Source organism: Amia ocellicauda, chromosome 5 (assembly GCF_036373705.1).
Source record: "Amia ocellicauda isolate fAmiCal2 chromosome 5, fAmiCal2.hap1, whole genome shotgun sequence".
Classification (NCBI taxonomy): Eukaryota; Metazoa; Chordata; class Actinopteri; order Amiiformes; family Amiidae; genus Amia; species Amia ocellicauda.
Genome location: NC_089854.1, coordinates 34,418,359 through 34,446,334, shown reverse-complemented (window position 1 = coordinate 34,446,334; position 27,976 = coordinate 34,418,359). Strand labels below are relative to the sequence as shown.

Here is a 27,976-nt window from a genome sequence, read left to right as displayed (position 1 = left end):
ATTAAATCCTTTAAAAATCACCTATATGTATTAAAGGCGATGCACTGCACTTCACATCTTTTTAATTGTTTTGGAAGAGGGGGGTTAATGAAAACATGATTTATAATGGAGATATTAAAAACTACTTACTATCATAATACAACTACAGAAAAAGGAGCCACTTCGGGAAAATTGTAAATCCTTCAGCCTGTCTTCCATTGGCCATTTGTCTGGTTCTGTAATCAACCCGACACACATGGGTCATACAGCCGAGATAGGCAACCTTGGCACTTTAGTCCTATTCCACTGAGGGGCTGTCAAATTTGAAAATCACCAAAACAAAACCAAAATTGCAGTAATATTTAAGAACAAGCCACTTTTCTTCCTTGTCCCAGCTCCTGTCAGTCTAAATCAATGACAAACAGGATTTAACTGGGTCAGTTAGCTTACACAAACAGAAATGCCCATACAGAACTCAGCAGTTTTTGTTGTTGGTTTGAAATAATTTGATAAAAGACATTGGATTGAAATATATAGCACCATTCAGTTTAATTATGTGTAGCTAGCTTTCTGGCTATTTATACCATATCTAAGAAAACCTATATGAACAATTAATAGTGCTCTTTAAAAAGTCCCTTTCAATTCACTAGATCGGTCTCCTTGGTTAAATTTCCCTCATCACTCTAGATCAGTGCAGGATATTGTTCCCATTACTACTGAAGTATTAAAGCCATTATAAGCTGCAGGGCCAATGGAGTAGTCCAGAGATAATGATGTCAATACAGCAGCGGCTGTCTCAAAGTCCCACAACAGAACAGAATGGAAGTACCAAGGTGTGCTCAGGTTTCTCCTCGCTCAGCTCAGGGCTGCAGTGGCTGATATCGGAATTTAAAAAGAAAAACATTTTTGGACGAAGAAGTTGCACCACTTTGTTCTGGAAGTCCAAGATTCAGAGGGTTCGGGCTACCACTTGTAGTCGGGTGTGCTGGACGCCTGGCTCTCGGGCCGGTACTGTGTGTGCAGGGCCTGTTGCGCCCGGGGAGACTCAGCTCCGTCCAGCCAGTCCTGGTAGAGCTGCTGCAGCTGGGGGTTGGTCTCAGGCAGCCGCACAGGCAGGCTGGTGTAAACCTCCTCCATCTGCTGCAGCAGCGCCCTGTCTGGCTTCCCACTGTCAGTCTGCGCCTGGCCCTTCCCGTTTAGGCAGCCTGACATGACAGGAGCACAGACGTGAGACATGAGGGACAAAGATATTTAACATCACTTCCCCTCCACCCAAAACCTAACTTTTGATACCTTATCTCATCAATGAAGGAACAAAATATAATTAATCAATGCATTTCAATGTTAAATGACAAGCATTTTACAGCTGAAAAAAAGGTCGTAATTTCTCTCAATATTGTGGCTCAGCAGGGTGAAGTATTAAGTAAACTATTATCACAGACCTGAGATGGTATAAATAAAAATGGTTTCCGTTTTTACTAGTTTCTTCAGGGTTAATCTCTTTCAATTAGAATTATAATCTGAAAATTTAAATCTGTCAAATGCATCCATTTCCACTCATACCACATGGGCTTGTGTTTGTGTTATATTGATACAGATTAATTGATTGATGCCTGGTCTACCCCGACACACCAACATTGGAACTATTTTAGCAGCTCAGTTGTGCTAGAATTTGTATTTTGCACATATATTGCATTTACTTTATTTTGTAATGCCTTGTCACCCAAAGTAAGGCCACCTGCTAATATATATATATATATATATATTTAAATGTATAAATGTCTTTAACAACTCCCTGGAACTGGAAATCAACTTGGACAAAGGCATCAGCCACAATGAATAATGAGAATAATATTTGCTCATCGTAATCCGCATTGGTCTAGGTTGGATAGAGATACCCATAGATGTACATGAGGAATAAGGATGCTGTACCTCCAGGGCAGGAGAGCACTTCCACCAGTTGGTATGGGAACTTCCCTTTCTTGAGCTTCTGGATCATGTTCTGAATGTTCCTAAAGCCATAAACCGCGGCAAACTGTAACAGTGTCTCCCCGTCCTTCTCCAGGATCACTTCCTGGAAATCACGGTTCCTAAGAGAGAGGGCGAGAGTGAGTTTATACACACTTTCAATGCATTTCATCCCACAGTAGGAGTTTTGTTATTTATTTTTCCCAATTAAAGCATGAAAACTATATTCTCAGCTCACAAGTCTACAGATCCAGAGACAACTTTTACTCATAATTAATTTTTAGACGTTAAGTAATTAATGTTCCCAGGCACTTACTTCAGTGTCTTGTAAACAATTTCCTTCACCTCCAATCCAAACAGCTCTTTGGCAGCATATTTGAAAATGTGTTCCAGAAAGCCTTCTGCTCCCCTCCCTTCATGGCGAACAATATCAGTCTCTTCAGACTCACCGAAACTGGAATCGAAACACAAATTTGAAAATCTTGTAGGAGCTGCCATCAGCTCACCTGCTCTGGGTTACTGGGGATGTCTATGCTGGTTGTGCCACTGTCACTAGCTCACTACAAACAGCATGACAGGGCTCTGGGTGGAGAAGCCAAGTTTTCCTTACTTCGTACATCCCTGAAACTCAATATAAGCCCAAGATACACCACAGCAGGGTAGGGATGTGATGGAGCTGACAGAAATCCACATCCATCGAATATGGATTTTAAAGCATTAAATCCATCGAATGTGGATGCAAATGTGGATGCGGACGTAGTGTATTTAGTTGTAGGTTGAGGGGTATTTTGTATTTGCCATTATTACTGTAAAATCAGTTTGCTACAGTTTTTATAAAAAAATAAATAAATAAAATTAACACTATTTAAATGCTGTAAATGTGAAATAGAGCTGAAAAACACCAGCTCATAGTCCTAAAATTGAATGTAATGGAGTACCTTTAGTCTACAGACATTTTGAATTAAGTGTTCAGATGCAAAAGTTACAATTCAACATGGTTTCTTAAGTTCTTAACAGTTCTAAATACTACTATTACCAGTCACTTTACTACTTACATGTAGTTTAGGCTAGTAGTTGTACATTACATTTCAAAAACACAAGCAGCTCTGCTTTGTTGGGCAGTAGCTGCTGCGATGAGCATCACAGGGGGTTGACATGCAGGGTTTAATTTGTGAAGTGATGATGCGCGTGCACGTTTGGCATCAGTTATGTGGTCAAGAAAAAATGTTCAGAGAAGGACAGGGTCACACCTAAATACTTGAGTAAATGTAAAAATGAGGTCAAGCGAAAAAGCACACTCATTCCAAATATAAACAGTATTAATCTTATATATCATAAAATGACCACATTATAGAAGTGCAAGGTTTAAAGGTAAAGTAAGTTGCCGATGGACGTTTCATTGTTAGCAATGTTGTATTTTATGTTACTAATAATGCGCAAAGCTTTTTATTTTTTTCTATCTTGTGGGTCTGTTGTGCACCGTTAGATACTTTACATCGTATTGTAATCCTACCTTTAAAACATAGATGTCACTAGCAACACTAAAAATACATTGACTTTGTAGGGTGGTACAGAAAGATACACTTTAGCCTGTCTTGCAAGGACAGGTAGTTGATACTGGTTCATTTTCCACAACAACAGGCTTTTCTGTTGTTGAATTATAGTTTCACCAAAATATGCAGTCACCTCCAGTGGTGTACATGTAGAATGAAAAGGAGCTGGTGCTGCATGCGTGTCAGAGGCGGAGTTCTGCCTTAATGGATTTTGAAGTGCTGGTCGGAGCGGTACTCTGGTCTGGTGCGCTCCCACAGCATTACAGGCCTATCTGTAACAATCACATCATCCCTTCTCTATGGAAAATAACATCTGGACCGTACTGAGTGAATGAGCAGGCTGGCTTCATGCATGTGCGTGTGGCAATGGGTAGACAACAATATTCTGCCACGAATTCGAAAATCGAATTCGAAATTAGAATTTGTTTGGTTTAGTAGTTCGACATCTGCAAATGTGGATTCGAACTTCGTCACAACCCTTCAGCAGGGTAACTAACCGTGATCCTCCTATACTTATATAAATGCTACAGAGCATCAACCTTTAAAATATTATAGATTTTTAAAATTTCCTTTTAAGCACTGTTGAGGGATTGCAGTCCTGAAGCCCTTTTTAATGTACAGCCACTGACTTGGAAACACAGAGCATTCAAAAGGCCTTTCTAAGTAAAGGCTCCCGATTCTAAGAATCAAACAGCTGGAATGTCAGGTTAATCCAGAAAAACTAAAGTTATGTCAAAACCACAGTTATCTCACTGCCTAATGAGGTGTTAATAAGCAGAGCTGTTCATATGACATTATTTAATCTGTTCTCTGCACTGAAAATAAACTCACAACATAACATAAGAAAGTATTAGATTAAATATTGATTAATACATGTGGTGGTCTAACAAATATTGTAATAGAACACCCACACACAAATATAAAGCACTTGATACAAAATGTAAGTACAATTTGAAAACATCCTTATGTAGAATTTATAGGAACTTACACATAATCCAAATGGACCGAGTCTAAGCTTTCTACTGAAATGTTTTGTTCTTCCATCATGTGTATGATTTCCCCTGAAACACAAATATTGTTTGTGAGTATATTAGAAATGCCACAACAAGTCTCTGTTAATGTAATGCACCTCAGTATGAAGTTAAATAGGCAATGCTGCATTCAAATCATATATGGCAAAACCTATACTAACCAATACCCATATGCAATAGTAACTGTACAATGATAAACAACATCCGATATAGTCTTGGGTTCAATATAAGATCAATAAAATCTAGCAGGAAAGAATTTATTCCACATGGGTGTGTGTTTTTATCACATCCATAGTAAAACCATAAATTACAAACTGCCATAACAAGCTCTACCATCTGCCAGTGCAGCATAAAAGTGAACAAAGTTGGGCACAAAGTTCTGGAACCAGTGGGTTTCCAAAACAACATACAGTAGCATTAAGCCAAATGCACCCCAACTAGTTTTAAAACTTAGAAGTTTAAAGTCTACTGCACTTAGTCCGATCCCTCAGAGAGCAGGGGACTTACACTGAACAGAAGGAATTACAGTCAGGTGACTTAAGCAGTTACACAAGCATGTGGCTTTTCCAGAACACCCATAGCGTGCCATCTGCTGATTTAGCGGTAGCAGTGAGGAGTTTGTCTGAGGGGGAAGGGCTGACCTGAGGTGAGAACACAATCCACATCTTGGCTGTCCAGCAGGCTGTTATAGAACTCCTCCCGCAGGGCCTCCAGCTTCTTATCAAAGCATGGAGCCACCACCACATGGTACAGTTTATCAGGGGAGAGCTTCTGAAAGAGTAGCACACACTCCCTCATCAAGACACAGTTCACACCCTGGACCCTTTCAACACTTTCATTTATTGACACAGCCAGAGGTGTGTGTGGATAATTCCTGGCCAACATTTAGCGGTTTAGATTAATTGGAGAGCGAACTTATTTTCTACCTTAAAGCATTGCCGATTAGCCTACAGTCCAATTAGATTTTACAACCTGAATTTGCTGTAATAGAGGAATATGTTTTAACTATGTTCTTTGGAAGGAATGTGCTGTCCTGTTAGAAGATCAAGATACTGAAAGACAATCTGTCTGCAAGTTAATTCATGTATAAAACTACATTCCTGGCTTGGGAAACAGTGCCCTCTAACGGTGCAGTAATAGTAAACATTCATTTAAATGATTTCCCTATGAAAAAAACAGACAGAATACATAAATAAACGAAAACAAATAAAATGAACAATTAAAATTTAAGATTTACAATAGCAAGAAACTATATGCAAGCTCAGTATTTTGTAAAAATCTCATGGAACATTACTGCTCAAACAATGAAGAACCTACCTGCTCATTAATGTGTAATGTTGTTTACATGTCCAATGTTCCTAATAAGCATGTTGGGGTCACAAGATTGTATTGAAGTGCAGCCTGTTGGGTGCTGGTGCTCACCTGCTGTTTAGTGAAGTAGTCCTTGACCAGCGTGCCCATGATCTGCTGGGGGGATTTGGCAGTGCAGATGTGAGGAGTCACCAGGCTGCCCAGGACGCGCTCTGCATACCGAATCCATCCTGTTCGCACAATGAGTCACATTTGCTTTGAAATCCTCCCCTAATCCATCCATTCACACATATACAGCCAAGTGATACATGCATGCATACATACAGAAGAGCATGTATGCATTTTGTTTGAATAAAAAACATGAATATATATTAACTTGACTATAAAATCATCTTGCTACTTTGTCAGGAAACCCTGAATCTGATTGCATGTTTCTCAACAGATTTATCTTTCTATTTGATCAAATGTTCATATTCTGAAAGGGTTTGGGATGCAGGCAGAGGCATAGCAACACACTGCCCCTATTTCAAATAAATATAAATAAAAATGAGGTTTTACCTCATCCAAAACAAGAAAGCTAATTAAAGAGATTAAAATCGAAGTAGGTGTGGCATTCATATAACCACTAAATGTTATCTGTTAGAGTGATATGCCAGGAGAGCAGTGCCCATAGTCATGCTGTTTTAATGGCTCGGATTCAGACACACATTGCATAGAAATCAATAATTCAAAAGCACTTCAGAATAGGAAACATTTACATCTAATATCGGATTCATAGAAAGATGTAAATAAGAAGCGTAATTTAAAAACAAAAATACAGCATAATAGCTGTTAACACAACAGTGCCAGTGTTTGGCTCACTTACTGGAATCAACTGACAGTGTATGTGGAACTACCATAGTTCCCAAATGTATTGTTTTATACATCTTTTGGTGTTGCTAATAAGTAATAAGTAAGGTGCGTCTTTCCAGTGCAAATTGCAGATGTCAAAAGCCTACCACAAGCATATCAGTTATGGAATCATGCACAAATATTACTATGCAAGCAAAATGCATTCGTTTTGGTGACCTTATTAGTTTATTTTCTATTTAAAAAAATCTGTAAAGAGTGGCGCGTTCTGGTGACAAATTTAAGGAAAATAAGTCACTATGATACACATACACAAAACACACACTATACAACATCTCTGTACAGGAATTTATGATAACACATCCTGAAACCCTGAAAGAGCACACATACCGTCTTTTGCCATCTGCCAATATTTGGCGACTTTTAAAGTGTTAAAAGTTGCTTATATGATAATTTCAAACTTGAACCATGCTAAAATGATGGGTCTATGTGTTGTAATTGGTAACCCCGCTAGTTCCCCTTTAAGTCAAAATTTTACAGAAAACACTGATAATGTTAGTGATGTGTAGCCGAGGGGTGAGGAATACAACCTTGGTTAAGATTGACAAAGACTAGAAGTAAGTCTTCAAGCCTATACATAAAGGCTGAGATCATTCCACAGCTTAGGGACCCTGTAACTGAATACTCTGCTTCCTGTATTATTTTCACAAATTCAGGGGACTACCAGATCCCCCTGGAGGGGAGGCAACCATTAAGCCTAGGCCTTAAGCAGTGGTCTCCTCCAAACCCCAAGATTTATATACAGCTCTGGAAAAAATTAAGAGACCACTGCAAAATTATCAGTTTCTCTGGTTTTACTATTATAGGTATGTGTTTGGGTAAAATGAACATTTTTGTTTTATTATATAAACTACTGACAACATTTCTCCCAAATTCCAAATAAAAATATGAATGGAATGGCTGCCATACATGTAGAGATGTTAATTTAAGAAAAAATTGCAGTGGTCTTAATTTTTTCCAGAGATGTGCGTGTGTGTGTATGTATATATTATATTTATATATATACATACATACATACATACATACACACATCATTCTGAAGGAGTTTTTGTTTTTATCTTGTCCGTCCATGCCTAATGTTTTTGTTTGTTAATTTTTTTGTTTTAAATAACCGTTATATTGTTTTATTTTGTGCTGCGCTCTGCGGCAATCTTGCGAAGGGTGCTATAACAAATACAAATTGACTGACAACCTTCAGGAGCAAATAATGCAATGAAAGATTTACAATAATGGGTTGTTTTGGTGATGTTCTGCAACTTACCCAACAGGAGTCTATAGTGATATCTATAAAGGAGGTGGGAGGGCTATAGGTCTTTGCCTCTATCTATCGCTCTCCAACAGACCTTCAGTGGTATTTGTGCCAAGTCATTCCTATACATATCCTCAACAGCTATGCTTATAGCATTCTTCACTCATTGCAGATTGTACTTCCAGTTCCTTTAGCAGCAAGAGAAATCAACAGCACCGCTCTACAACACAAATACGTACTTTTCCAATAAATAATACAAGTTAAATAATCATCAGACAAGAAGGATCGGTGACTACTAACAATTTAAGTGGGGATTATGAACTATATAAACAAAAAAATGAAAAGCCCTATAATTGGCTGATGGTAATCTGCAGAAGTGATTCTCAAAGGAAATATATTCCCATGATACAGTAAATTCAATGGATTAAACCACAAGGGTGACCAGGGTGAAAGAGTTCAGCAGAGGTCTGAGAGTGCAAGTGGCTGGAACCCCGTTAAACTGGGACTGTTACCAGGCAGAGACAAGATTCTCCGCTGGACATCCAGACGGGACTCAAAGAAAACACTTACTGTAACACGGGATTTATTTTCACTTTACAAAACTTAAATTTGCTTAAATTTGTTATTTCAAACTAAAATAAATAAATCACACGCGTATCCGTATCTGTGATCAAACATTAGCCTTAGTCAGTACTTTTGTTAAAGCAAGCAGACTCAAACACTTGTTAACGGCTTTGCTAGTCTGGCTATGGACAGGCTGTCCAATTCATACAAATTGAAGTACATTGTTAAAGCTAACAGCACCACATTTTCACATCATATTACACAATAGGATCATGAGAGGGACACATCCTTAATGATCTCTCGATTACACATTATTTGTACAAGTGAAAACCTCAGCAACGCAACAGCTAATTAATGCAATTAGATGAATTTAGCTTGACAGCAGAGAAATCACTTACCAAGAGGGAATGCCGCGGGACCTGCTACACTGAACTACCCATGAATCACAAATTGTCATTTATTGTCACTTTCTAAGATTTTTAAATAAAAATGTGTTAGGATACACGTTTGTAATTGCAATCACCAGGAGGTCACATTTTTTATTTGGTTTAGGGAATAGATTCAAATTGTTTGCACTGCTGATTAACAGTATTAAAGCAAATAAAAAGATGCAACAGTGTAACAGTGGACCTCTCATTGTTCCTATTGCACTGTGGGAGTGCTCATAGTGTCTCGGTATTAAAATAAAACAAGTACCTGCGAGAAAAACCTGCTCATACAGCCCTCTTCTTTCAGGATTAAATGTTAAACCTTACTCATGCATATTACATTGTTATGTATTACAATTAGATTACTTTTTTTTTTTTTTTTTTAAAGAAATTACAGTAGATTTAATCTTAACATGTTTAGTAAAAGGTAGTCTGTGTTCCTTTCACATTATTCATCTACCACTTAAAATAACACAGTCACCAACACTGAATATGGAAACCAGAAAAAGTAGGCATCAAACTATGCTGTTTTGGTGGAGTGATTAATCACTTTGTAAATCAAAGCTCAGAAATATACATACAGAGATGGTCTTACAACATTTAGAACTGAAACTATTAGACTTAAGCCATGTAAGCCACACCAGCCAAGCCTGTCCACAACTCCAGATATTTCTCACAGCTTCTGGCATTAGCAGCGTGTGAACATTTCTAGCCAAAGGTCTAAATTAAAAGTCTCAAGTGAACTGCAAGATTTTTTACATACATGGAGATGAAGGATTTAAAGTAGTACACCATATGTAACTGCACTCACAGTGGAACTGCCAGGTGCTCAGAGTATACCTTATTGTTTGCTATGGGGCAAAGTAGGATGGCACAATGAAACCCTGAATTCAGTGCAATGGGAGCATTCCATGTGCAGGGCAGGAGGGCACAGGCTGACACTCACCTGGGCAGGCAGAGGTGAACATGGGCAGGGCATGCTGGTCCTGGTTCCTCCGCCGGTGCCGCTGGACAAATTCCCTCTGGCTCTCCAGGAGGCTGAAGTCAGCAGCCAGTGTGGCATCAAACACATGGTGCACCCCTGGAGAGGAGTACCAGAGGCAGTGAGAGAGAGACCCTAGTGCCTTAGCTTCTTGTCAAGCTGCTTTACACTTCACAATTATTGCCAGGAATACATGTCATCTATAATTGCTAAAAAAAAAGTCCTATTTATTTATATGTTTTTTTTCTGCCCATTTAAGCTTTAGAGCATTACAGAACCTCTTCAGAAATTCAACAGAAAACAGATACAAGGGTATTCAAGTAAACCACTACATATTGATGCGACTGTGCCATGTCTAGATTTCAAATATGGTTTCTTTGTATGAATGTTTCTGCAACATTGTGTAAATCATGTGCAATTTTCATCTGTGTATCCAGGTAGTCCAGGTTCAGTGCAGTGTCTGTGTAACTGGTTTTAGAAAAACATTTTCATCCAAGGCCATACAGAGAACAGACAAAAAGAAGTTTGTGATAAAGTTTGGGGTACCTCATTGACGTCATGTAGTTGCTCAGCAACCAAGGGAGTAATCTTCTATATGATAGTATGTTCTTTCCAACTGACCGTCCCTGGAGCGCTTTGTTATTGCTGAATAAACGACTTTGATATTATTCTAATTAAATTGGACCTATTACATACAATATTAAATACCCTTACTGCTTACCGAGCAGGATCTCCAAATAATTGAAAAAGATTTGATCATTCTAGAAACGTCTGTATTGTAAGACTAACCTTACTCCTGTAATTTCAAAGCCTATCAAAAGTAGCTGTTGCTCCACAAGAACAGAAAGCACAATATCTCTATTGTTATCTCTACTGAAGACACATAAATGGTTTAAATTACAATATCTTTATACAAATCTCTTTAAAATGCAATATTTATAAATTGTTATTATAGAGAATGTCAGTTTTCCTAAATGGATGAATTGTTATCTTTAGGCACTAGGTCACTTCTTATGACACTTTCTGTATCTTCAGGAAGAACATGTTTTGATAGCCTCTGAAATGACAGATGAATATTTACATGTACAAATCCTTTACTAAATTACTAATTTCATAGCGTTAGATTTTTTTCCTGATCACCTGTTCATCCTCACCACATCCTGTCAGATATCAAAGGATAACAGTTATGCATGCTTGCCGATATGATCAAACATGGTGGGTGTAACTAGAGGACTGCCAGCACTTACCTATAGTTTTTAGGAAGCCACAGAGTTTTTTGGTGGCCTCTGGTATGCTGAGGTTAAATCTGGCAGCAAAGAAAGGCAGAGACTGGGGGCACAGAGAAACTGCCAGCACTTTGTGTTTTGAGGTATCGCATTTCTGAGGGCAAATGGAAAAAATAAATTAAAACCTGGTTTGCAGGGGGAATGTCAAAACCAGCAGACAGCAGAACAGTCTGACCCTGAACAATGCATTCTGTCACAGCTGTGAGATCAGCTCAGAAATGCAAAACAAAACCGTTTTCTGCATACTGCCAACTGGAGAATAATTAAAGATGTTAGACAAGCCATCTGAATTTTAACAGTGTGTGTTGATCACATTAAATGCACTTGCCCATGTCAGTTTAACTCTCTATTTAGGTTCAACAGTCACTGACCAAATCAATGTGCCTAGTCAGCATAGAGAACTGACAGAACCCCTGACAATACTCCATACTTTGAGTTCAATTTGTAGTACTAAGAATTTCAACACAGAATGAATATTAATTATACAATGTATATATACTTCTGGACCACTTCAGGTTCAACCTAGAACCCTGAAACCACAAGTGAAAATTAAGAGCAGGTGATTATACAAGGGGACGTGTATGGCACCACCAAGATATGGCCTAGATCAGGCCATTCCTCCAAACTGGATGACCAGAAAGAATGAGATGTGGCATTTCAACCATATCCCAAGCACTCCACAAATCTAGCCTATATGGTAGGGTGGAAAGGCGGCAATACAGAGTTTTGTGGTCTGACTAAACTAAAATGCAGGATTTCACACAGCTATACTCAAGCCAAAGATCGGGGCCGCCTGGCCAAACAAGTGTGTAAAAGTTGCCACACCTCTTCCTCTTATTTGCTACCCCCCGCCCCTTTTAAATTAAAAAAATAATATTATATATAAGAACTAAAACAGATGTACCATTGTCAACATGGTATTCTAGGGGAGGGCAGGCAGTCTGACTGCAGCAAAGGAATATGTGCTTTGGATGTAAATAATGTTTTTACATTACATTACATACACCTGCACATTTGTTTAAACCGCTATCCCATCTGTCTATGCAAGGCCTGAGTTTTAGTTTTATTAACATTTGATATTATAATTGTATACATTTATTTAATCACTTTGTGCCATGTAGGAATAATAACATATCAAAGACTAATACATGTATTCCACAGTCTAGATACAATGTAAAGTTACAAATACCAAGAAACTGATATATAATTATGAAACTACTTTATATACAGCAGAATTATTTAAAAGATGTTAAAATATCTCCATAAATCTAAGGGAGACTTTCAATATCAGTATAACAGTAGTAAGCATGAGAGATCTGTACTCTCATTCTTGAAATACACAATCTTTAAACACAATATAAAAATGGTAAAATAAAATGTTTTCAGCATCAATATGACAGTTTTGTTGTCACATGGTTAATAGCAATTGGATCATTTTTAAGTTCATATCTACCGATACAAGAAAGAATATATATATTCTGGACCCACAGATACACCAGGTAATGTTAATTTGATAACATGTTATACTACACTCTTCTGCAGAGGTAAACAAAAAAAGCCATAGGGTGCCTGAGATGATACAGATACAGTACAGATCTTGGAGATTTCAGCCAATTCCTGACCGCAAATCTGTACGAGGGAATGCTGAGAATTGGGTTCATGAGGTTGCTTCTGCTGGAATTGGTTGAAGACAGCTCAAACATGGGGTTTAGATAATTCATTAGTGACTTTGTGGTGCAAAATATTAACCCGCACTACTACTGATGACGGAAGAATCAGCAAGTGTGTTTTCCAAAACGGAGGCTGTTAAGCGTTCCAGAGCTTTTAAATAAAGGATATGCAGTACCTTGTTAAGGCTAAGAATCTGAGAGAGCTGCTGAAGGTTTTGCTGGGATATCCTCTGGCTCTCCTCTTCGGTGACGCACCGGTCACACGCCAGGCAGTCGCTAAGGTACACTCTCTCTCCCACCAGCTTATGGAACTCGCTCAGCTGCAACAGACCAAGACACTGAGTTTTTCCACTTCCCAAACACAGCTTTCAAACTCAGGTTCTTGCTGGTAGAAATTACAGTAGAAGCAAGCAACATCAAAAACAGAGCTTTTGGAGAAGAAAAAGCAGGTAACATTTTAAACAACTCAAGACTTAAAACTTTAAAACAAAACTTCAAAAACTACCCTGAATACAGATTAACCCCTAATAAGTCCAGACAGTGCTGCTTCCAATGTGGACTATGCCAGATTCCTCACTGGGCAATACAACAGTCCTAAGGTTGGGTGGACTGTATTTGGGGCATCTTATCACACAACCACCAAAGCTTGTATGTGCCTGCAACGCAATATCAGTGATGGCTCCATCACATCTTTACATTATGCTGTAGATGTGCTTTTTACACTGTGGTCTTGCAATATGAAAGAAGCAAGTGGCATGGCAGTGGATGGGAGTCGTAATGAAGAGGCAAACTGATAAGTAACTTGATTCCAAATAAGTATGGTGTAATAAACAGAAAATACCAGACAATGTGCGAGTTCCACTGACTGCATTACCTCTGCATTTTCCTCAGTCTTTCCTGTGGAGTTGCTTGAGGGAGTTTGGTTTTCATCACCTCGCTGTTTCTTGCTGCATTCCTGTCCAACATTTAAAGAATGTGAAAAAGTGTATTTGTGTAGGATAATTACCTTTTCAACAATTCATTACATTGTGAAGCTATAATGAAAATGAAAAATGGTCTCATCATAACAGGTTATCTTTCCTCTTAAGAGCTTTGACATTATTGCAACGAAAATGGAAATCTGACTACGACTTATGTTGCACAAGACGAAAAACCTTCCTCATACTATAACCATTTCTCCAAGACCTGAACCAGAGAAATACTAGATTTTACAAACATCAGTATCCATTCTGACTGATTTATGATCCCCCTCCCCCTCCAAAAAATATATAAATGAACAGTTGCTTGACATTTTTTGTTTGTTCTACTAATGAAGGAGTAAGAAACACATACATGAACTAAGGATGACAAATTCTGAAAAAAACGTCTGACGTCTTTCCCACCAGGAAAAAAAAAAGTTTAGGAAAGACCTATCGGTTTATCAATATGCATTCACTTGTGTGATAGGCATTGAAATTGGGGTTGATTAGAAGTGAGGTTGGCATTATACAGGGTCAGGTATAACAGGAGACAGATGCACTAGTCCAAAACTTGACATTATAAACTTGACATATAGATATTCTTCAATAGCTTGAGGAGACTCCATTTATAGCGTTATTTACTTATTTAGGTTTCCAGTCATGTCAATAGGGAGTTGTGGTAGCTGTGTTCCGATATACAAAACTATTTGTTAAAAGGAAAATACAAGGAAACACAGCCATTGCAAGACTAAACTCTGTAATCAACCTTTCCTTTTATTTTTTAATAATTGTGTACACTTTTGACTGCTTTGCACAAGAATCCATAATGTTTTTGAAATCTGTAAAATACAAACGGTAATTGTTTCTCGTCAACAGCGCATTTGAAAGTTGTCACTTGCACACTTTATTAAGGGACAAACAAGTTCACTAGTATCAGTTTAGTTGACGGTTTAGGTTATTATTTTGCTGCAGGGTTAGGACTTTCCCGCAACCATGTTTTGAAGAACTAGTTTTGAACATTCCCTCAAGAAAAGGGTTTATTTAAAGCACCCGAAACTGGGTTATGCATACAATTAAAGTATATAACAAGAATATGAATAAAACTGAAAAAAACATAATATACATGTTTTACCTTCTTTGTGCAGTTCTCACACTTCATTTGTACCTCTTTGCGCCCCCTGGACAGGGTCGTCTCTTCTTACTGCGAATTTGTTAGGCTAGAAGCCCGTGTGATGTCTTTAAAATAATTAAAAAACATAAAACCATAACTTTGGAGAGAAAATATATACAATCACAGTCCCTAACGCCTTCGGTGTAAATAAACCCAGTGTGGGGTGTTTGGAGAATATGTAACTGCACAGCCCTCCGATTTCCTACCTAAGGAACACATGACGTCAGACGAATGAAAACGCATATGTATGAATGACGGATGTTCTACCCAATCACTGATAAGCTACAACATCAGTCATTCACAGATCTGCTCTTTCATTCGTTCTCCCCACAGAGCAGGTGACGAATCAGCGACGAGATTTGAGTTCTACACCCTCCGCACACAATGACAAAGACAGACGACGCATAGGTCGCGTTTGTGTTGCGCATTTTTCCGCAGGGCTGCGCTGCTTCACCAATGGGATCGGTGGGATTTTGCAGACATGTGCAAACCTGCGCTACAACAACGCGACCATAATGCTAGCGTCACATTACTGTATTTCGCCAACTGGGGATGAAAGTCGTCTCGTTCCAGAGTCTAACACATCTACACGCAAGGGGGGATATTTTGGCAAGGCAGTATATGGTACATTTCAAGTTTAGAGTTCACTGTTAATCTGAGAAAAAGAAAGAGAATGGGCCTTCCAAATACTTGTTTTAGATTTACATCACTTTCCAAGCACAAAAAGATAATTGTTCTGCACTCTCAAAATATACATTATGCGAATTCACATAATCCGACTACTCTACCCGCAGCAGCTACCTGCAATTAGGTTCCCACTGGATTCATTATGAGATTAACTACGATTTTCCATAATACTACCCTTAGTACCACCATGAACTGTCACCATGAAGGAGACAGTGATGAATTAGTATTTAAACTCTTCAAACTCCACTTGGCTCTCATACAATACACAATTGAATACTAGATAAACGAAGCAGGATAATAACATTCCATGGAATCATTTCGTAGCAGAAAAAAAAACAATCACAGGCAAAAACAACAACAACCTGAAAGCATACATTACTGCCACTGCAACTTGTCCTAACTGGTCTATCCAAACATATCGCAATCAAGCCACTCACCGCAACATTAAAACGTCTTTTGTTGAAATCCTCCAAAACACAGAGAACAAATGCTGCCCTAAAACACCGGGTGGTAATTATACATGTATCCCTGTACTGTATAATTGCATGTACTCCAGGTGTTAACCACGTTCACCTTGTAATACGCCTCGTCAATCCAAGACACAATCTAGAGATGAGTGAACTATATGTGTAGCACAACGGCTTTCTTAAATCCAATCTCGCTTTTGAATTGTCACAGGAAAAGTAATTCAGTGCGTAAAAACGGCATTCTGCTCTCCTCCGCTTGTGTGTCCTCCACGCAGCCCAAGGCGCATGTGCGAAAGACATTTTCCAGCTCAGCCGGCGCACGTCATCCTTTATTAAAGAGCCCGTGACAGCACTGCGGTCTCAACTCGTGACACTGTGCTGCTGCGCTTGGTGGACATCCTGCAAAAGCATGCAACAGATACAAGAATATAAGAGAGAGAGAGAGAGAGAGAGAGAGAGAGAGAGAGAGAGAGGGGGGTCACTATTTCATAATAAAGATTCTTCAATTGGTCACATTCTGTGTTTTGCATAATTTCACCAACACATTTATAAGATTTGTACACTTGTGATTCTCAATCTTGTACGATCTTCAATGTTGCAAGAGAGACTTGTTGGCCTTGCTACCGTGTCAAGAGAAAACGAAATTGCTAAACGTGTGGAAGAATTTGCAAAACTGAAATTAAACTGCTATCTGTACAAGATTGTTTCAAAACTAACTAGAATGTCCTTTTATTTTTTTATACGTAATGTGATAAGATATATATATATATATATATATATATATATATATATATATATATATATATATATATACGTTTTTCACTGTAAAAATGCAATACATGTTCAAGGGTTATTGAAAAGTATAAAACATTTAAGAAAGTACAACTATTGCTTCCTATAATTTGGTCATGTCAAACTACAGTAACCACTAATCAGACGTGTTTCATACAATTGTGTTAATATTTAAGTAATCAGACGGTTTCAGTATTAAAAGTACGAGCTGGCTCTTAATGTTTGTAGTGTGAATTAAGTACACATAATATTCTTGCTTTAACTAAAATGTGACTCAATAACGTATTTTCTTCGTTGCATACTATCATTTCATTTATGTCCAATAATGCAGTACATTCAATGTTTTTCCACACTATATTGGAAGTGTGACTGTGTGTAGCTGGGAGGGGAGCCCTTGCACCGGCCAATGCTGTGGACAACGGTTTAAATAATGCCTGATTAAAATGTTAATGCATGTTAATACAGGCGATACCACTTAACGTAGCTTTTCTGCTATTAGGTAATTCTTGAAACGTCTAATACCTTTGTGGTATTTAAGTAGCCATGTTTGTAATGAAATATATACTTAAACAATTTACTAATAGATGAGTGAGTGCACTAGTTCTCCTTCCACTAAATTATTGCACATATGTATTCACATAGTAGGCCTGTGTAGGTACTTCTACATGTCCTGTATGCTGTAAGAGTGTGTTGCTAGGGGAAGATTCAGCATTCCTCACCCTACTCTCACCACAGATGTCCTGTCACTGTGTTCTCAAAACATGTAACTATCTCTAGTCTGACACTAGTGGGAGAGGGTTATGAATCAGACTACACAAACAAGATTCCTGTTGTATCTATCAGTTGCCTACAAGGTTATAGCAGTTTTACCAAACAGGCACAGTGACAAATCTGTTTTATATTTTGTGGAAACTCACGTTGTCCCAGATGACAACATACCTGGGCTGCTCTGGTCCACCCCTCTGCTCGGCTGGAATGAGGATGCCATGTAGTGTGTCCAGGACAGTGATGAGAAGGCGGTGTTGTAGGGACCAAGGCTGGCATGGTGATGGAGGTTGCCTGTGCACATGGTGATATTCCCTCCACACTGTCCAGGGACATTCACAGTGGCACGGTGGCCAATATTGGTCCATCCCTGTCCCCTTCTTTTGACTAGGTTGAAGCCAGCCTCATCAATGTAAATATAAACATGCTGAACTGCAGCGGCATCCAGCTCCAAAACTCTCTGAAACAGACAAGACAATATGTGAAGAAGACCTAGAGCAGTCAATATGGTGAGACACAATACACTGGATTACAGTACTGTAATGTGTCTATACAGTGCTCATATGATAGTAAATTCATAGTATAGTACTTACTTGCACATATTCATAGCAGTGATCTTTAACCCTCTCTTAGTTTCGCTCAAATGGCACCCTGTAGACCTGTTTCATACGGATTCAGTTGCTCCGTAATACACAGTCCAATGTAGACAAGCCCACCTGGTGAATGTTATTGAATACTGTGTTGTCTGCAATTATGTGGTTCTGGATTTCTCATAGTCTAATGGTATTGTTTGCCACCACCATGTTCACAATAGCGGTCTCCTGTTCTGCTGTGAATAGCCTGTGTCTTCCACCATGGCCTGGCCATCTCTCAGTTCTGCAGAAGATCCACAAATGTGATATGATTGGTTACAGTAAGCTAAAATAATCTACTTTCTTTCAGTATGAAATTACATTACTGTAACATTGGCCAACGATCACTGAGTAACATAGGCCTACTGATATGATGGACTGCAGTATACTACAGCATACATTCATAAAGAGCATAGTGTAGATGGTAGGCAACCTACCCGTTCTCATTTCTGAATGTACGGATGATAGATGCAACTGTGTAGCGGCTGAGGTTGGGCTGAACTCTCTGCCCAGCCTCCCTCATACTCAATCCATGGTTGAGCACATGGTCAACCAATGTGGCCCTGATCTCATCTGAGACAACTGTCCTTCCTTGTCCTCCTCTTCCTCCTCTTACTCTCACTCCTTGACCTCTTGCTCTTGCTTCACCATTGACTTCCATTTTCCTCCAAAACAGGAGAGCTCATCTGAGGCCTTTTCTAGTGCTAAAGCTCTGATTTCTAAGTGAACAATTCAGCAACTAGTGTTTACACCTGTGAGGAGTGGGTGTTGCCAATTGGTGTATAGAGCTTGGCATTGTGATTGGCGTTGCTTTCCAAAGGGACTACAGACATTTTAATTTTGAATGTTGTGCCTAATGTAGAGAACTGTGTGTAGTGTTTTCAAAAAGTGTGATATATAATTGGAAACTGAGTGTAAAGTAGGAATTGTGCTTGCAATTTTGCAGACTTGGTTTAGGGAGTTGGTACATGAGTTTCAGGTTTTGATGATTGCGCTTGGAGGATAATATCTTCACATCTGTCTTCCATGCTGAGTAGTATCGATTTATTTCTTTATTTGTGTAACTTCTGATTCAGATGTATCGGGTCATTTAACGACTGGTGCATTTGATAATCTGGACAATGTTGTCAAATTCTGTTTCATTTAAACACACCTAGAAAGCAATGTGACTTTGGGATAAGAAACCCAAAGGGAAGGGAGAATTAATCTGACAGTCATCTCCCAGCTCATAAATTACCTAGTATATGCACATAGAAATATTAAACCCGTTATGGCCGTGTCAAAAATAAATACTGGAGGCTACAATGCCTAATAGTGACTTTTCTCTTGTGTGTCAACAGTGTCCAACGTGAGTCCAGGCAAATGGATCAATCATGTGTCTGAATGGGGCTCCTATAAAGGCACTTGTGAAGCCCACAGCAGTGGTATATCTGTGGAGGCTTCATGTCAAACAGTCTTTTAATACATTTTCTTTTTTTCATATTTTCCCCCGGCACACATTATACAAATGTGCATGTAGGGTTGTGTGGATGTTTGCATGGTGAATTGCAGCCGTCTTTCTTCTGTGATTGTTGTGTCTCCACCCTCTTGTACAATGAAAATGTACTCGACTAGGCTGGGAGGACAGTTTAGACTGATATTGCCATGCAAGTGGATTTCATTTTCATTTGTGTGTAAAGGCAGTTATTGTTTGTTATGGCGTCTATATGTAAAACTGTGACATAAAAGTGCCAGAGCCTGTGAACCACGGCTGCAGCACGCATGCTTCTCCTTTACACGAGTATTGGCAATATCCGCTTAGGCTGTCATTGGCGGAGGTTGCATGTGTAGGAATATGATAGGAATATAGGTTTAATAGTGTAATTTGTACTAGCTAGGGCTTGATGCAACCCTGGCGTTACTATTAGCAGGAGGCATTTAAAATGTGTTTTTACACACTTTATGAAATTCCAAATATAAAATCAACTTGATTGAAGAAAACATGTACATATTTATTTACATTTCATTTAACATTTATAATTTGTTATTCATTATATTAATGAGTATATCACCTTGATTTGCATGGGTTAACGACTTCACCAATTAGTTGACTGGTTTAATTGGTAACATAACCTGTTTGTGTTTGCTTTACTTACCTGTCTTTTTCTATTGTATTCTGCAGAAGAATTGTAAAGAATTAGATGATGACAGGAATGAACCCTACTGGACAAGGTACTGTGGACCCGATATTCAAAGTGTTTGCACGCCACGCAGAGGGGTCTACAGCGCATTGCATATGGCTATCACGCATTAATGCCATTATTTCCCATATGTTAAACCCTGCCGTTCACCCATTAATTGTATGCAAGGGAGTGCTCCTAATCTCAGCTCGTTACCTGTATAAAAGACACCTGGGAGCCAGAAATCTTGCTGATTGATAGGGGATCAAATACTTATTTCCCTCATTAACATGCAAATCAATTTATAACTTTTTTGAAATGCGTTTTTCTGGATTTTTTTGTTGTTATTCTGTGTCTCACTGTTAAAATACACCTACCATTAAAATGATAGACTGATCATTTCTTTGTCAGTGGGCAAACGTACAAAATCAGCAGGGGATCAAATACTTTTTTCCCTCACTGTATATACAGACACACACTCAGTATACATACAAACAAGATGAATGGCTCCTACACTGATAACAAAGAAGAAAGTAATTGAAAAGGAACACAAGTTGCATAGAAAGAATGCCGGCCATTAAAAGTTACTGTTAGAGAATTTCAGGGTCATAGAGGCAGAAAAGGATTTATTTTTCCTCCACACTCTTACACTTGATTTGGGCCGCAGCTCACTACTAATATATCTTTTCCTACTGTATTGATGTGTAGACCACATATACAAACACTTCCATATTGTGTACAATGTTCTAAATATAGAGATTGCATTATAATTGCTGTAAACACAAAAGTTGCCTTATTACTTCCCACACATGACTAAATCTTGTGTTTTGACAAGTAAGGGTTTTGCGATCCGGGGTTAAGGTGGATGAATAAAAGCAGTTCAGAAGCTCAGCATATTAAGTGCACTGAAAGTTTTTATTATAAACAGTGCACAGTCCACACAGGGAAATGAGCAATCACAGCAAAACAAAATGTCAACAAAATGCAGTTCCTCTGAACAGAGATTTAAAAATTTTAATATCCAAATACAGCTCTGGAAAAAAATTAATAGACCACTTAACATTGATTTCTGAACTTGGAGTGGTCTTTTAATTTTTTATAAAGTGTCCCTGGGCTTATTTCTGCTGTCCAAGATTAAATCTTTAGGGAGAGATTTCAGCAGAAATAGAAATAAAACCAACATCTCAGGAACAGACAGAAACTAGACTGACACGACTGATATACGACTGACTTCGCATATGGCTTTATAAAACATTCTGCACTGTGAAATCTTCACTTTAAAATAGGCAGCAAGTGAACATCTTGTCCTCAAAGTTGATGTGTTAGAAGCAGGAAAAATTGGCCAGCGTAATGCTCATTGATGCACGTGGGGAGCGAAGGCTGGCCCGTGTGGTCTGATCCAACAGACGAGCTACTATAGCTCAAATTGCTAAAAAAGTGAATGCTGGTTCAGATAGAAAGGTGTCAGAACACACAGTGCATCGCAGTTTGTTGCGTATGGGGCTGCATAGCCGCAGATCAGTCAGGGTGCCCATGCTGACCCCTGTCCACTGCCGAAAGCACCTACAATGGGCACGTGAGCATCAGAACTGGACCAAGGAGCAATGGAGGAAGGTGGCCTGGTCTGATGAATCACGAGTTCAGGGTGGTGACTTGGCCTCCAAATTCCCCAGATCTCAATCCAATTGAGCATCTGTGGGATGTGCTGGACAAACAAGTCCGATCCATGGAGGCTCCACCTCGCAACTTACAGGACTTAAAGGATCTGCTGCTAAGGTCTTGGTGCCAGATACCACAGCACACCTTCAGAGGTCTAGTGGAGTCCATGCCTCGACGGGTCAGGGCTGTTTTGGCACCAAAAGGCGGACCTACACAATATTAGGCTGATCAGTGTATATTATAGTGTCTGTAATACTCCATTAACAATCCGAATCATGTCCATTATGAACACAATCCCCTCATATAAGCACCGCAGTAGAATAACCCCAACGGAGCCAGTCTCAATAATGGGCCTGTGTGTACCTTTTGATAACATGTTCAGTAGGAGGATATTGGCCATATATATGCCTGTTTGATGACATTATGAAGCGGGATGAGCTGACGTTGGACCAGGTTATATTTAAATGTGTTTTCAAACTATACCATTACACTGATAAAAATGTGGACAGTATTGTGTAGGAGGGGCTGTTTAGGACATCATTTAAACTTTTTGTGCACACACACATGAAACACACACATATGAAATTGAATACTCACTCACAGTCACACACACACACACACACACACACACATAGGGTCCCCAAACTGACCTGCACCCTCCATACACACTTTTACAACCCCCCCACTGCCCTACTGGCACACACACACAGAGCCTACCCACAGACACCCACCAGGATCGCTACAATAAATAAATAAATAATCCTGCAAGAGGACAGGACTGTGTGTGTCGTCAGATGCAGATTAAAGTGTTGAGAGCTGAGAGGATGAGGGAAATATACACACATACAAACTACACTGCGTCTGTCATCGCGTGCTGACTAAAGAGTTTTGAGAGAGGAGATGGAGAGGGAGATATATACACTGATACATACACTGATACACACACTGACAATAATACACACACATTAACACTGACATTAACACTGACACACACACACTAACAATGATAGACAAACACACTAACATTGAAATACACACACACTAACACGCCCACTAACAATGATACACACTAACATTGACACACACACACACACACACACACACACACACACACATTGATTTACAAGCAGGTCTCACAAATGAAATTCTTTGGACATTGTATGGTTTGTTGAAAGGCATCTCCATGATACCACTTCCTGCATTGACAACAAAGAACCATGCCCTTTCTCATATGATTGGTTCATTTACTTTCAAAACTAAACAAACCATATCTACAACAAACAAATGCACAATACTTGTACATATTTGATTTCATAAAACCTTTAATATTAAAATTGAATAAAATAGAAATTACGTATTGAATGTCAATTACTGTGAAGAAAAGGATTAACAAAATTATTTTCTGAAGTATGCAAAGCAAATAAAAAGAGAGTTAATCAGTTAATTATCATAATGCTGATGTCTTTATTGCTGTTAATTGCTTATTAATATTATTTATTATTAATATTTCTATGCAGACACTTTACTTTAGATTTACAATTGTTTCAAGATATCACATTATTTTACATACAGTTGCCCATTTACACAGTTTATTTTTTCAGATAAGGTTGATCTTGCAGTGTACAAGAATGTAGATGACAGACTGATATATATGCAGTCAAACCTATTTGTGCTATGTTTTCAGTGTATTTTTGATATTCCAGGGCTGTCATTCCACTTTTATGTTTAATATGAGGTTATTTTAAAGAAATTCAGTTGTCAGGATTCCTGTGTGGGATTTGGAGATGTAGACCATCTTTCTGTTTTCCCCATTGTAGTCAGTGGGTATTCCGTTTTGTCATTAGTTTTAGTCTTTCCCCAAATGCGGCCCCCTGTCCTGACTAGTGATGTCCCCCACAATAAACTAACAATAAAGTTATATCAACATTTATTTGTGTTCTAGGTAAATTGGTATTGTGATTTTATTTGTATTTATGTATTTAAATATCAGCTACAGTCATTTAGAAATAATAATAATAATAATAATAATAATAATAATAATAATAATAATAATAATAATAATAATAACACAAACTTTTAAATCAATAGAACCGTTACACATCTCTGCAAAAAAACAAACAAAAAAAACAAAACAAAAAAAAAATTCTGTTCAATTTCTCATTAATGCAATTATCTAACCAACCGATCACATGGCAGTTGCTTCAATGCATTTAGGGGTGTGGTCCTGGTCAAGACAATCTCCTGAACTCCAAACTGAATGTCTGAATGGGAAAGAAAGGTGATTTAAGTAATTTTGAGCGTGGCATGGTTGTTGGTGCCAGACGGGCCGGTCTGAGTATTTCACAATCTGCTCAGTTACTGGGATTTTCACGCACAACCATTTCTAGGGTTTACAAAGAATGGTGTGAAAAGGGAAAAACATCCAGTATGCGGCAGTCCTGTGGGCGAAAATGCCTTGTTGATGCTAGAGGTCAGAGGAGAATGGGCCGACTGATTCAAGCTGATAGAAGAGCAACTTTGACTGAAATAACCACTCATTACAACCGAGGTATGTAGCAAAGCATTTGTGAAGCCACAACACGTACAACCTTGAGGCGGATGGGCTACAACAGCAGAAGACCCCACCGGGTACCACTCATCTCCACTACAAATAGGAAAAAGAGGCTACAATTTGCACAAGCTCACCAAAATTGGACAGTTGAAGACTGGAAAAATGTTGCCTGGTCTGATGAGTCTCGATTTCTGTTGAGACATTCAGATGGTAGAGTCAGAATTTGGCGTAAACAGAATGAGAACATGGATCCATCATGCCTTGTTACCACTGTGCAGGCTGGTGGTGGTGGTGTAATGGTGTGGGGGATGTTTTCTTGGCACACTTTAGGCCCCTTAGTGCCAATTGGGCATCGTTTAAATGCCACGGCCTACCTGAGCATTGTTTCTGACCATGTCCATCCCTTTATGACCACCATGTACCCATCCTCTGATGGCTACTTCCAGCAGGATAATGCACCATGTCCCAAAGGTCGAATCATTTCAAATTGGTTTCTTGAACATGACAATGAGTTCACTGTACTAAACAGTGGCCCCCACAGTCACCAGATCTCAACCCAATAGAGCATCTTTGGGATGTGGTGGAACGGGAGCTTCGTGCCCTGGATGTGCATCCCACAAATCTCCATCAACTGCAAGATGCTATCCTATCAATATGGGCCAACATTTCTAAAGCATATAGCATATATGTAGTGCTAGTGTTTGCTTGGAGATCATACCAGTACTTTTACTTCTACTTGAGTAAAATTTCATCAAAGTAACAGTACTTCTACTTGAGTAGGATTTTTCAGTACTCTTTCCACCTCTGGCAGCGGGTGGTCCCCCTAGATCTCCAGCACTCCGGGCAGTGCATGGCTGGCTGGGAGTAGGGCACTTTGACCCCTCTAAGACCCTCTAGTGACTCTGAGTCTACTTTTACTGGGGATGTGTCGCACTGCCGCACTCGTGGGATCCCCCGCCGTTCTACAGGGCGCTCCGAGCCTTTGCGCTCGAAGTAGGCCTCCATAAAGTCGTGCTGGCCTCCTGGGATTATAAGACCATCTGTAGTCAGATGAGATCTACCCAGGAGACCAGCCGGATAGAAGATTTCCCTCCCGAAACCTGCCGGTTTATCTGGGCTAACGCTACGCACGTTTGCCTCACGAATACACAGAAAGATGTTTCCTGGATGTCTGTGAGTCGGTGTCTCCCCACCCGAGTGTTCATGCACAGAAGGGGGATAGCTCCTTATGACACCTGCCCCTATAAAGGTTGCCTGGGGAAGGAGACGGAGGCTCACATCTTTAGGGATTGCCCCTCCGCCTGCAGGGTCTGGCTCCTGTTTTTCCCGTTCCTCCGCAGGTTTGCCGTTCCTGTGCGGACGACCGCCCAGCGGATCCTTTATGGCCCTGCCAAAGGAATAACATCTCCCTCCCTGAGGTGCTGGTGGCGTGTCATCTGCACAGTGAAACAGGCCCTGTGGGAGGGACGGAACATCTGCCTTTTTAATAAGCAGGAGCTGGACCCGATTGTCACCGCGCGGAGGGGCATGGTACTCAGTCGTGAGTATGTCAATCTGGAGGTCCATCAGAGGGGCAAGGAGGAAGCCTACAAGATCTGGCACATAAAAGATCTGGGGGAGCTTAGGATCCCTTGATGGGACCCACCTCCGGGGACGACCATCTCCCCCTGCTGGAGCCCGAGCCAAGATCTTTTAATTCTTTTATGAAAGATTATATTTTAAAATGAATTTTAAAGATGAATTTTAATTGTTTTTAAGGATTTAGTTGTTTTTAAAAACACTAGTTTGATTGTTTTTTTGGGTTGTTTTTGTTATATTTCTTTGTCAAATGCATTGGCCGTTTAATTTTAAATGAATTGGACTGTTTTGGTTTGTTTTTTATTTTTCTTGTTTTATTTTTTTTTTTTATTTGTCCGATTCATTTTCAGTTATTTTCAATGTATTTGACATTTTTTGTTGGTTAGCAGGTTTGCTTTTAGCACATTTGTTTTTCTTTTTATGCACATGTTCAGTTATTTTGAATTTAATCACTTTGAGATTTTAAAACATTTTAAGTGATTTTAGTAATTGATTTAATTTTTTTTTATCACAAGTATTAAAATTTTGAATGTTTTTGTTTGTAAAATGTAAAATACTTTCACTTAATAAACAGTATTTTACTGGGGATGTGTTGCATTTTTGCTGAACCTGTGATGTATAAATGGCACAGAAGGGCCCCTTGGATCAGTCCTGGGCTCACCTACATCCCCAGAATGACGGGTTAGTAAAGAGGATTAACAGGACTCTCTCCAACCAGGTATGCACTCTGGTGCTATCCCACCAGTGGGACTGGGTTCACCACCCGCTTCTGGGACTTTGGACCTACTGGACTGTGGTCCAGGTCCAGTTGGGGTGGTCTGCTACCGGGGGGCACGTGGTGTTGCTGCACCAGGACTGGTTAGCTCCCTACCGACCTGGAATGGCACATCCCCAGGCCTGGCGAGCCAGCAGAGCCACAGGAGTCAGGCAGTGAAGAGGAGGGGACAGCAGGCCAGGTGTCCTCCCGAGATGGGACGTCTGTCTCCTGGGGTGGGGGAAGTGTAGCACTGTCTCCTGGCCAAACAGTGTTGCACTGAGAAGGTGGCTGTTGCTACCATTAACTTAGTGGGACAGAGGCATGCTGGGAGTAGCCTTCTGCAGGGAAATGGACCTTGGTGGACAGAACTGGGGTTGGATTGGTCAACTTGTAAATGGTTATGTGATGTTATTACATATTGTGAGTTGTTCTGTGAGTCCCTTACCCCTCTTGTGTGCACCTTTCTGTCTCACCCTGGCTGTGTCAGAAGGAGTCTTTCCCCTCTGTCTGTGTCTCTCTCAGTATACAGTTCACTGTGTTGTTGTAAGAACATTTCAGCAGTCACTGCAATAAGAGGGCTGTTTGAGTCCTAAGTCAGAGTGTTCTTTTGCTTGGAACTTGTGCACAGTAAGTTCTAGAACATTTTAATGATTTGCTGAACACTAATTCAGGATAGAGAAATGCTTGAAGTTTCTGGTTTAGTTGAGCGTCTTTCATTTGATTTGTATGGAGATTGAGTCAAAAGTTAACACTCCCTGTCTTTATATATATGATTCCAAAAATAAGTATTTCCCTACAGAGCTCTATTAACTCTTCTGTCATCCCATTTCTATCTCACTTCGAAGAGCATTATCCAGAAAGTGGAGATA

General features: G+C 39.4%; 1 protein-coding gene across 3 annotated transcripts; it reads right to left on the bottom strand.

Annotated features, from left to right (window-relative positions):
- Positions 1 to 45: 45 nt before the first annotated feature.
- narf (nuclear prelamin A recognition factor) lies at positions 46 to 16,537 on the bottom strand. Of its 3 annotated transcripts, none has more exons than XM_066704883.1 (12): positions 16,185 to 16,537; positions 15,022 to 15,125; positions 13,805 to 13,885; positions 13,107 to 13,250; positions 11,222 to 11,354; positions 9,939 to 10,073; positions 5,954 to 6,072; positions 5,173 to 5,299; positions 4,489 to 4,561; positions 2,264 to 2,401; positions 1,912 to 2,069; positions 46 to 1,184 (listed from the first exon to the last, which is right to left on the bottom strand). In XM_066704883.1, the coding sequence occupies exons 2-12, from the start codon at positions 15,046 to 15,048 to the stop codon at positions 943 to 945; spliced, it is 1,377 nt and encodes a 458-aa protein (XP_066560980.1). In that variant the 5' UTR covers positions 15,049 to 15,125; positions 16,185 to 16,537; the 3' UTR covers positions 46 to 942. The 3 variants fall into 3 exon arrangements, with proteins under 3 accessions (XP_066560980.1, XP_066560978.1, XP_066560979.1); XM_066704881.1 differs by having other exon boundaries at positions 5,173 to 5,302; positions 16,185 to 16,534; XM_066704882.1 differs by having other exon boundaries at positions 5,173 to 5,302; positions 16,321 to 16,534.
- Between the last annotated feature and the right edge of the window lie 11,439 nt (positions 16,538 to 27,976).

Coding starts and splice junctions, on each gene's coding strand:
- narf (XM_066704881.1), bottom strand. CDS start 15,048: ATGAAGTGTGAGAACTGCACAAAGAAG. Junction 11,355..13,106: donor AGATTCTTAGCCTTAACAAG/GTACTGCATATC, acceptor ATTTGCCCTCAG/AAATGCGATACCTCAAAACA. Junction 2,402..4,488: donor TCGGTCCATTTGGATTATGT/GTAAGTTCCTAT, acceptor TTTCGATTCCAG/TTTCGGTGAGTCTGAAGAGA.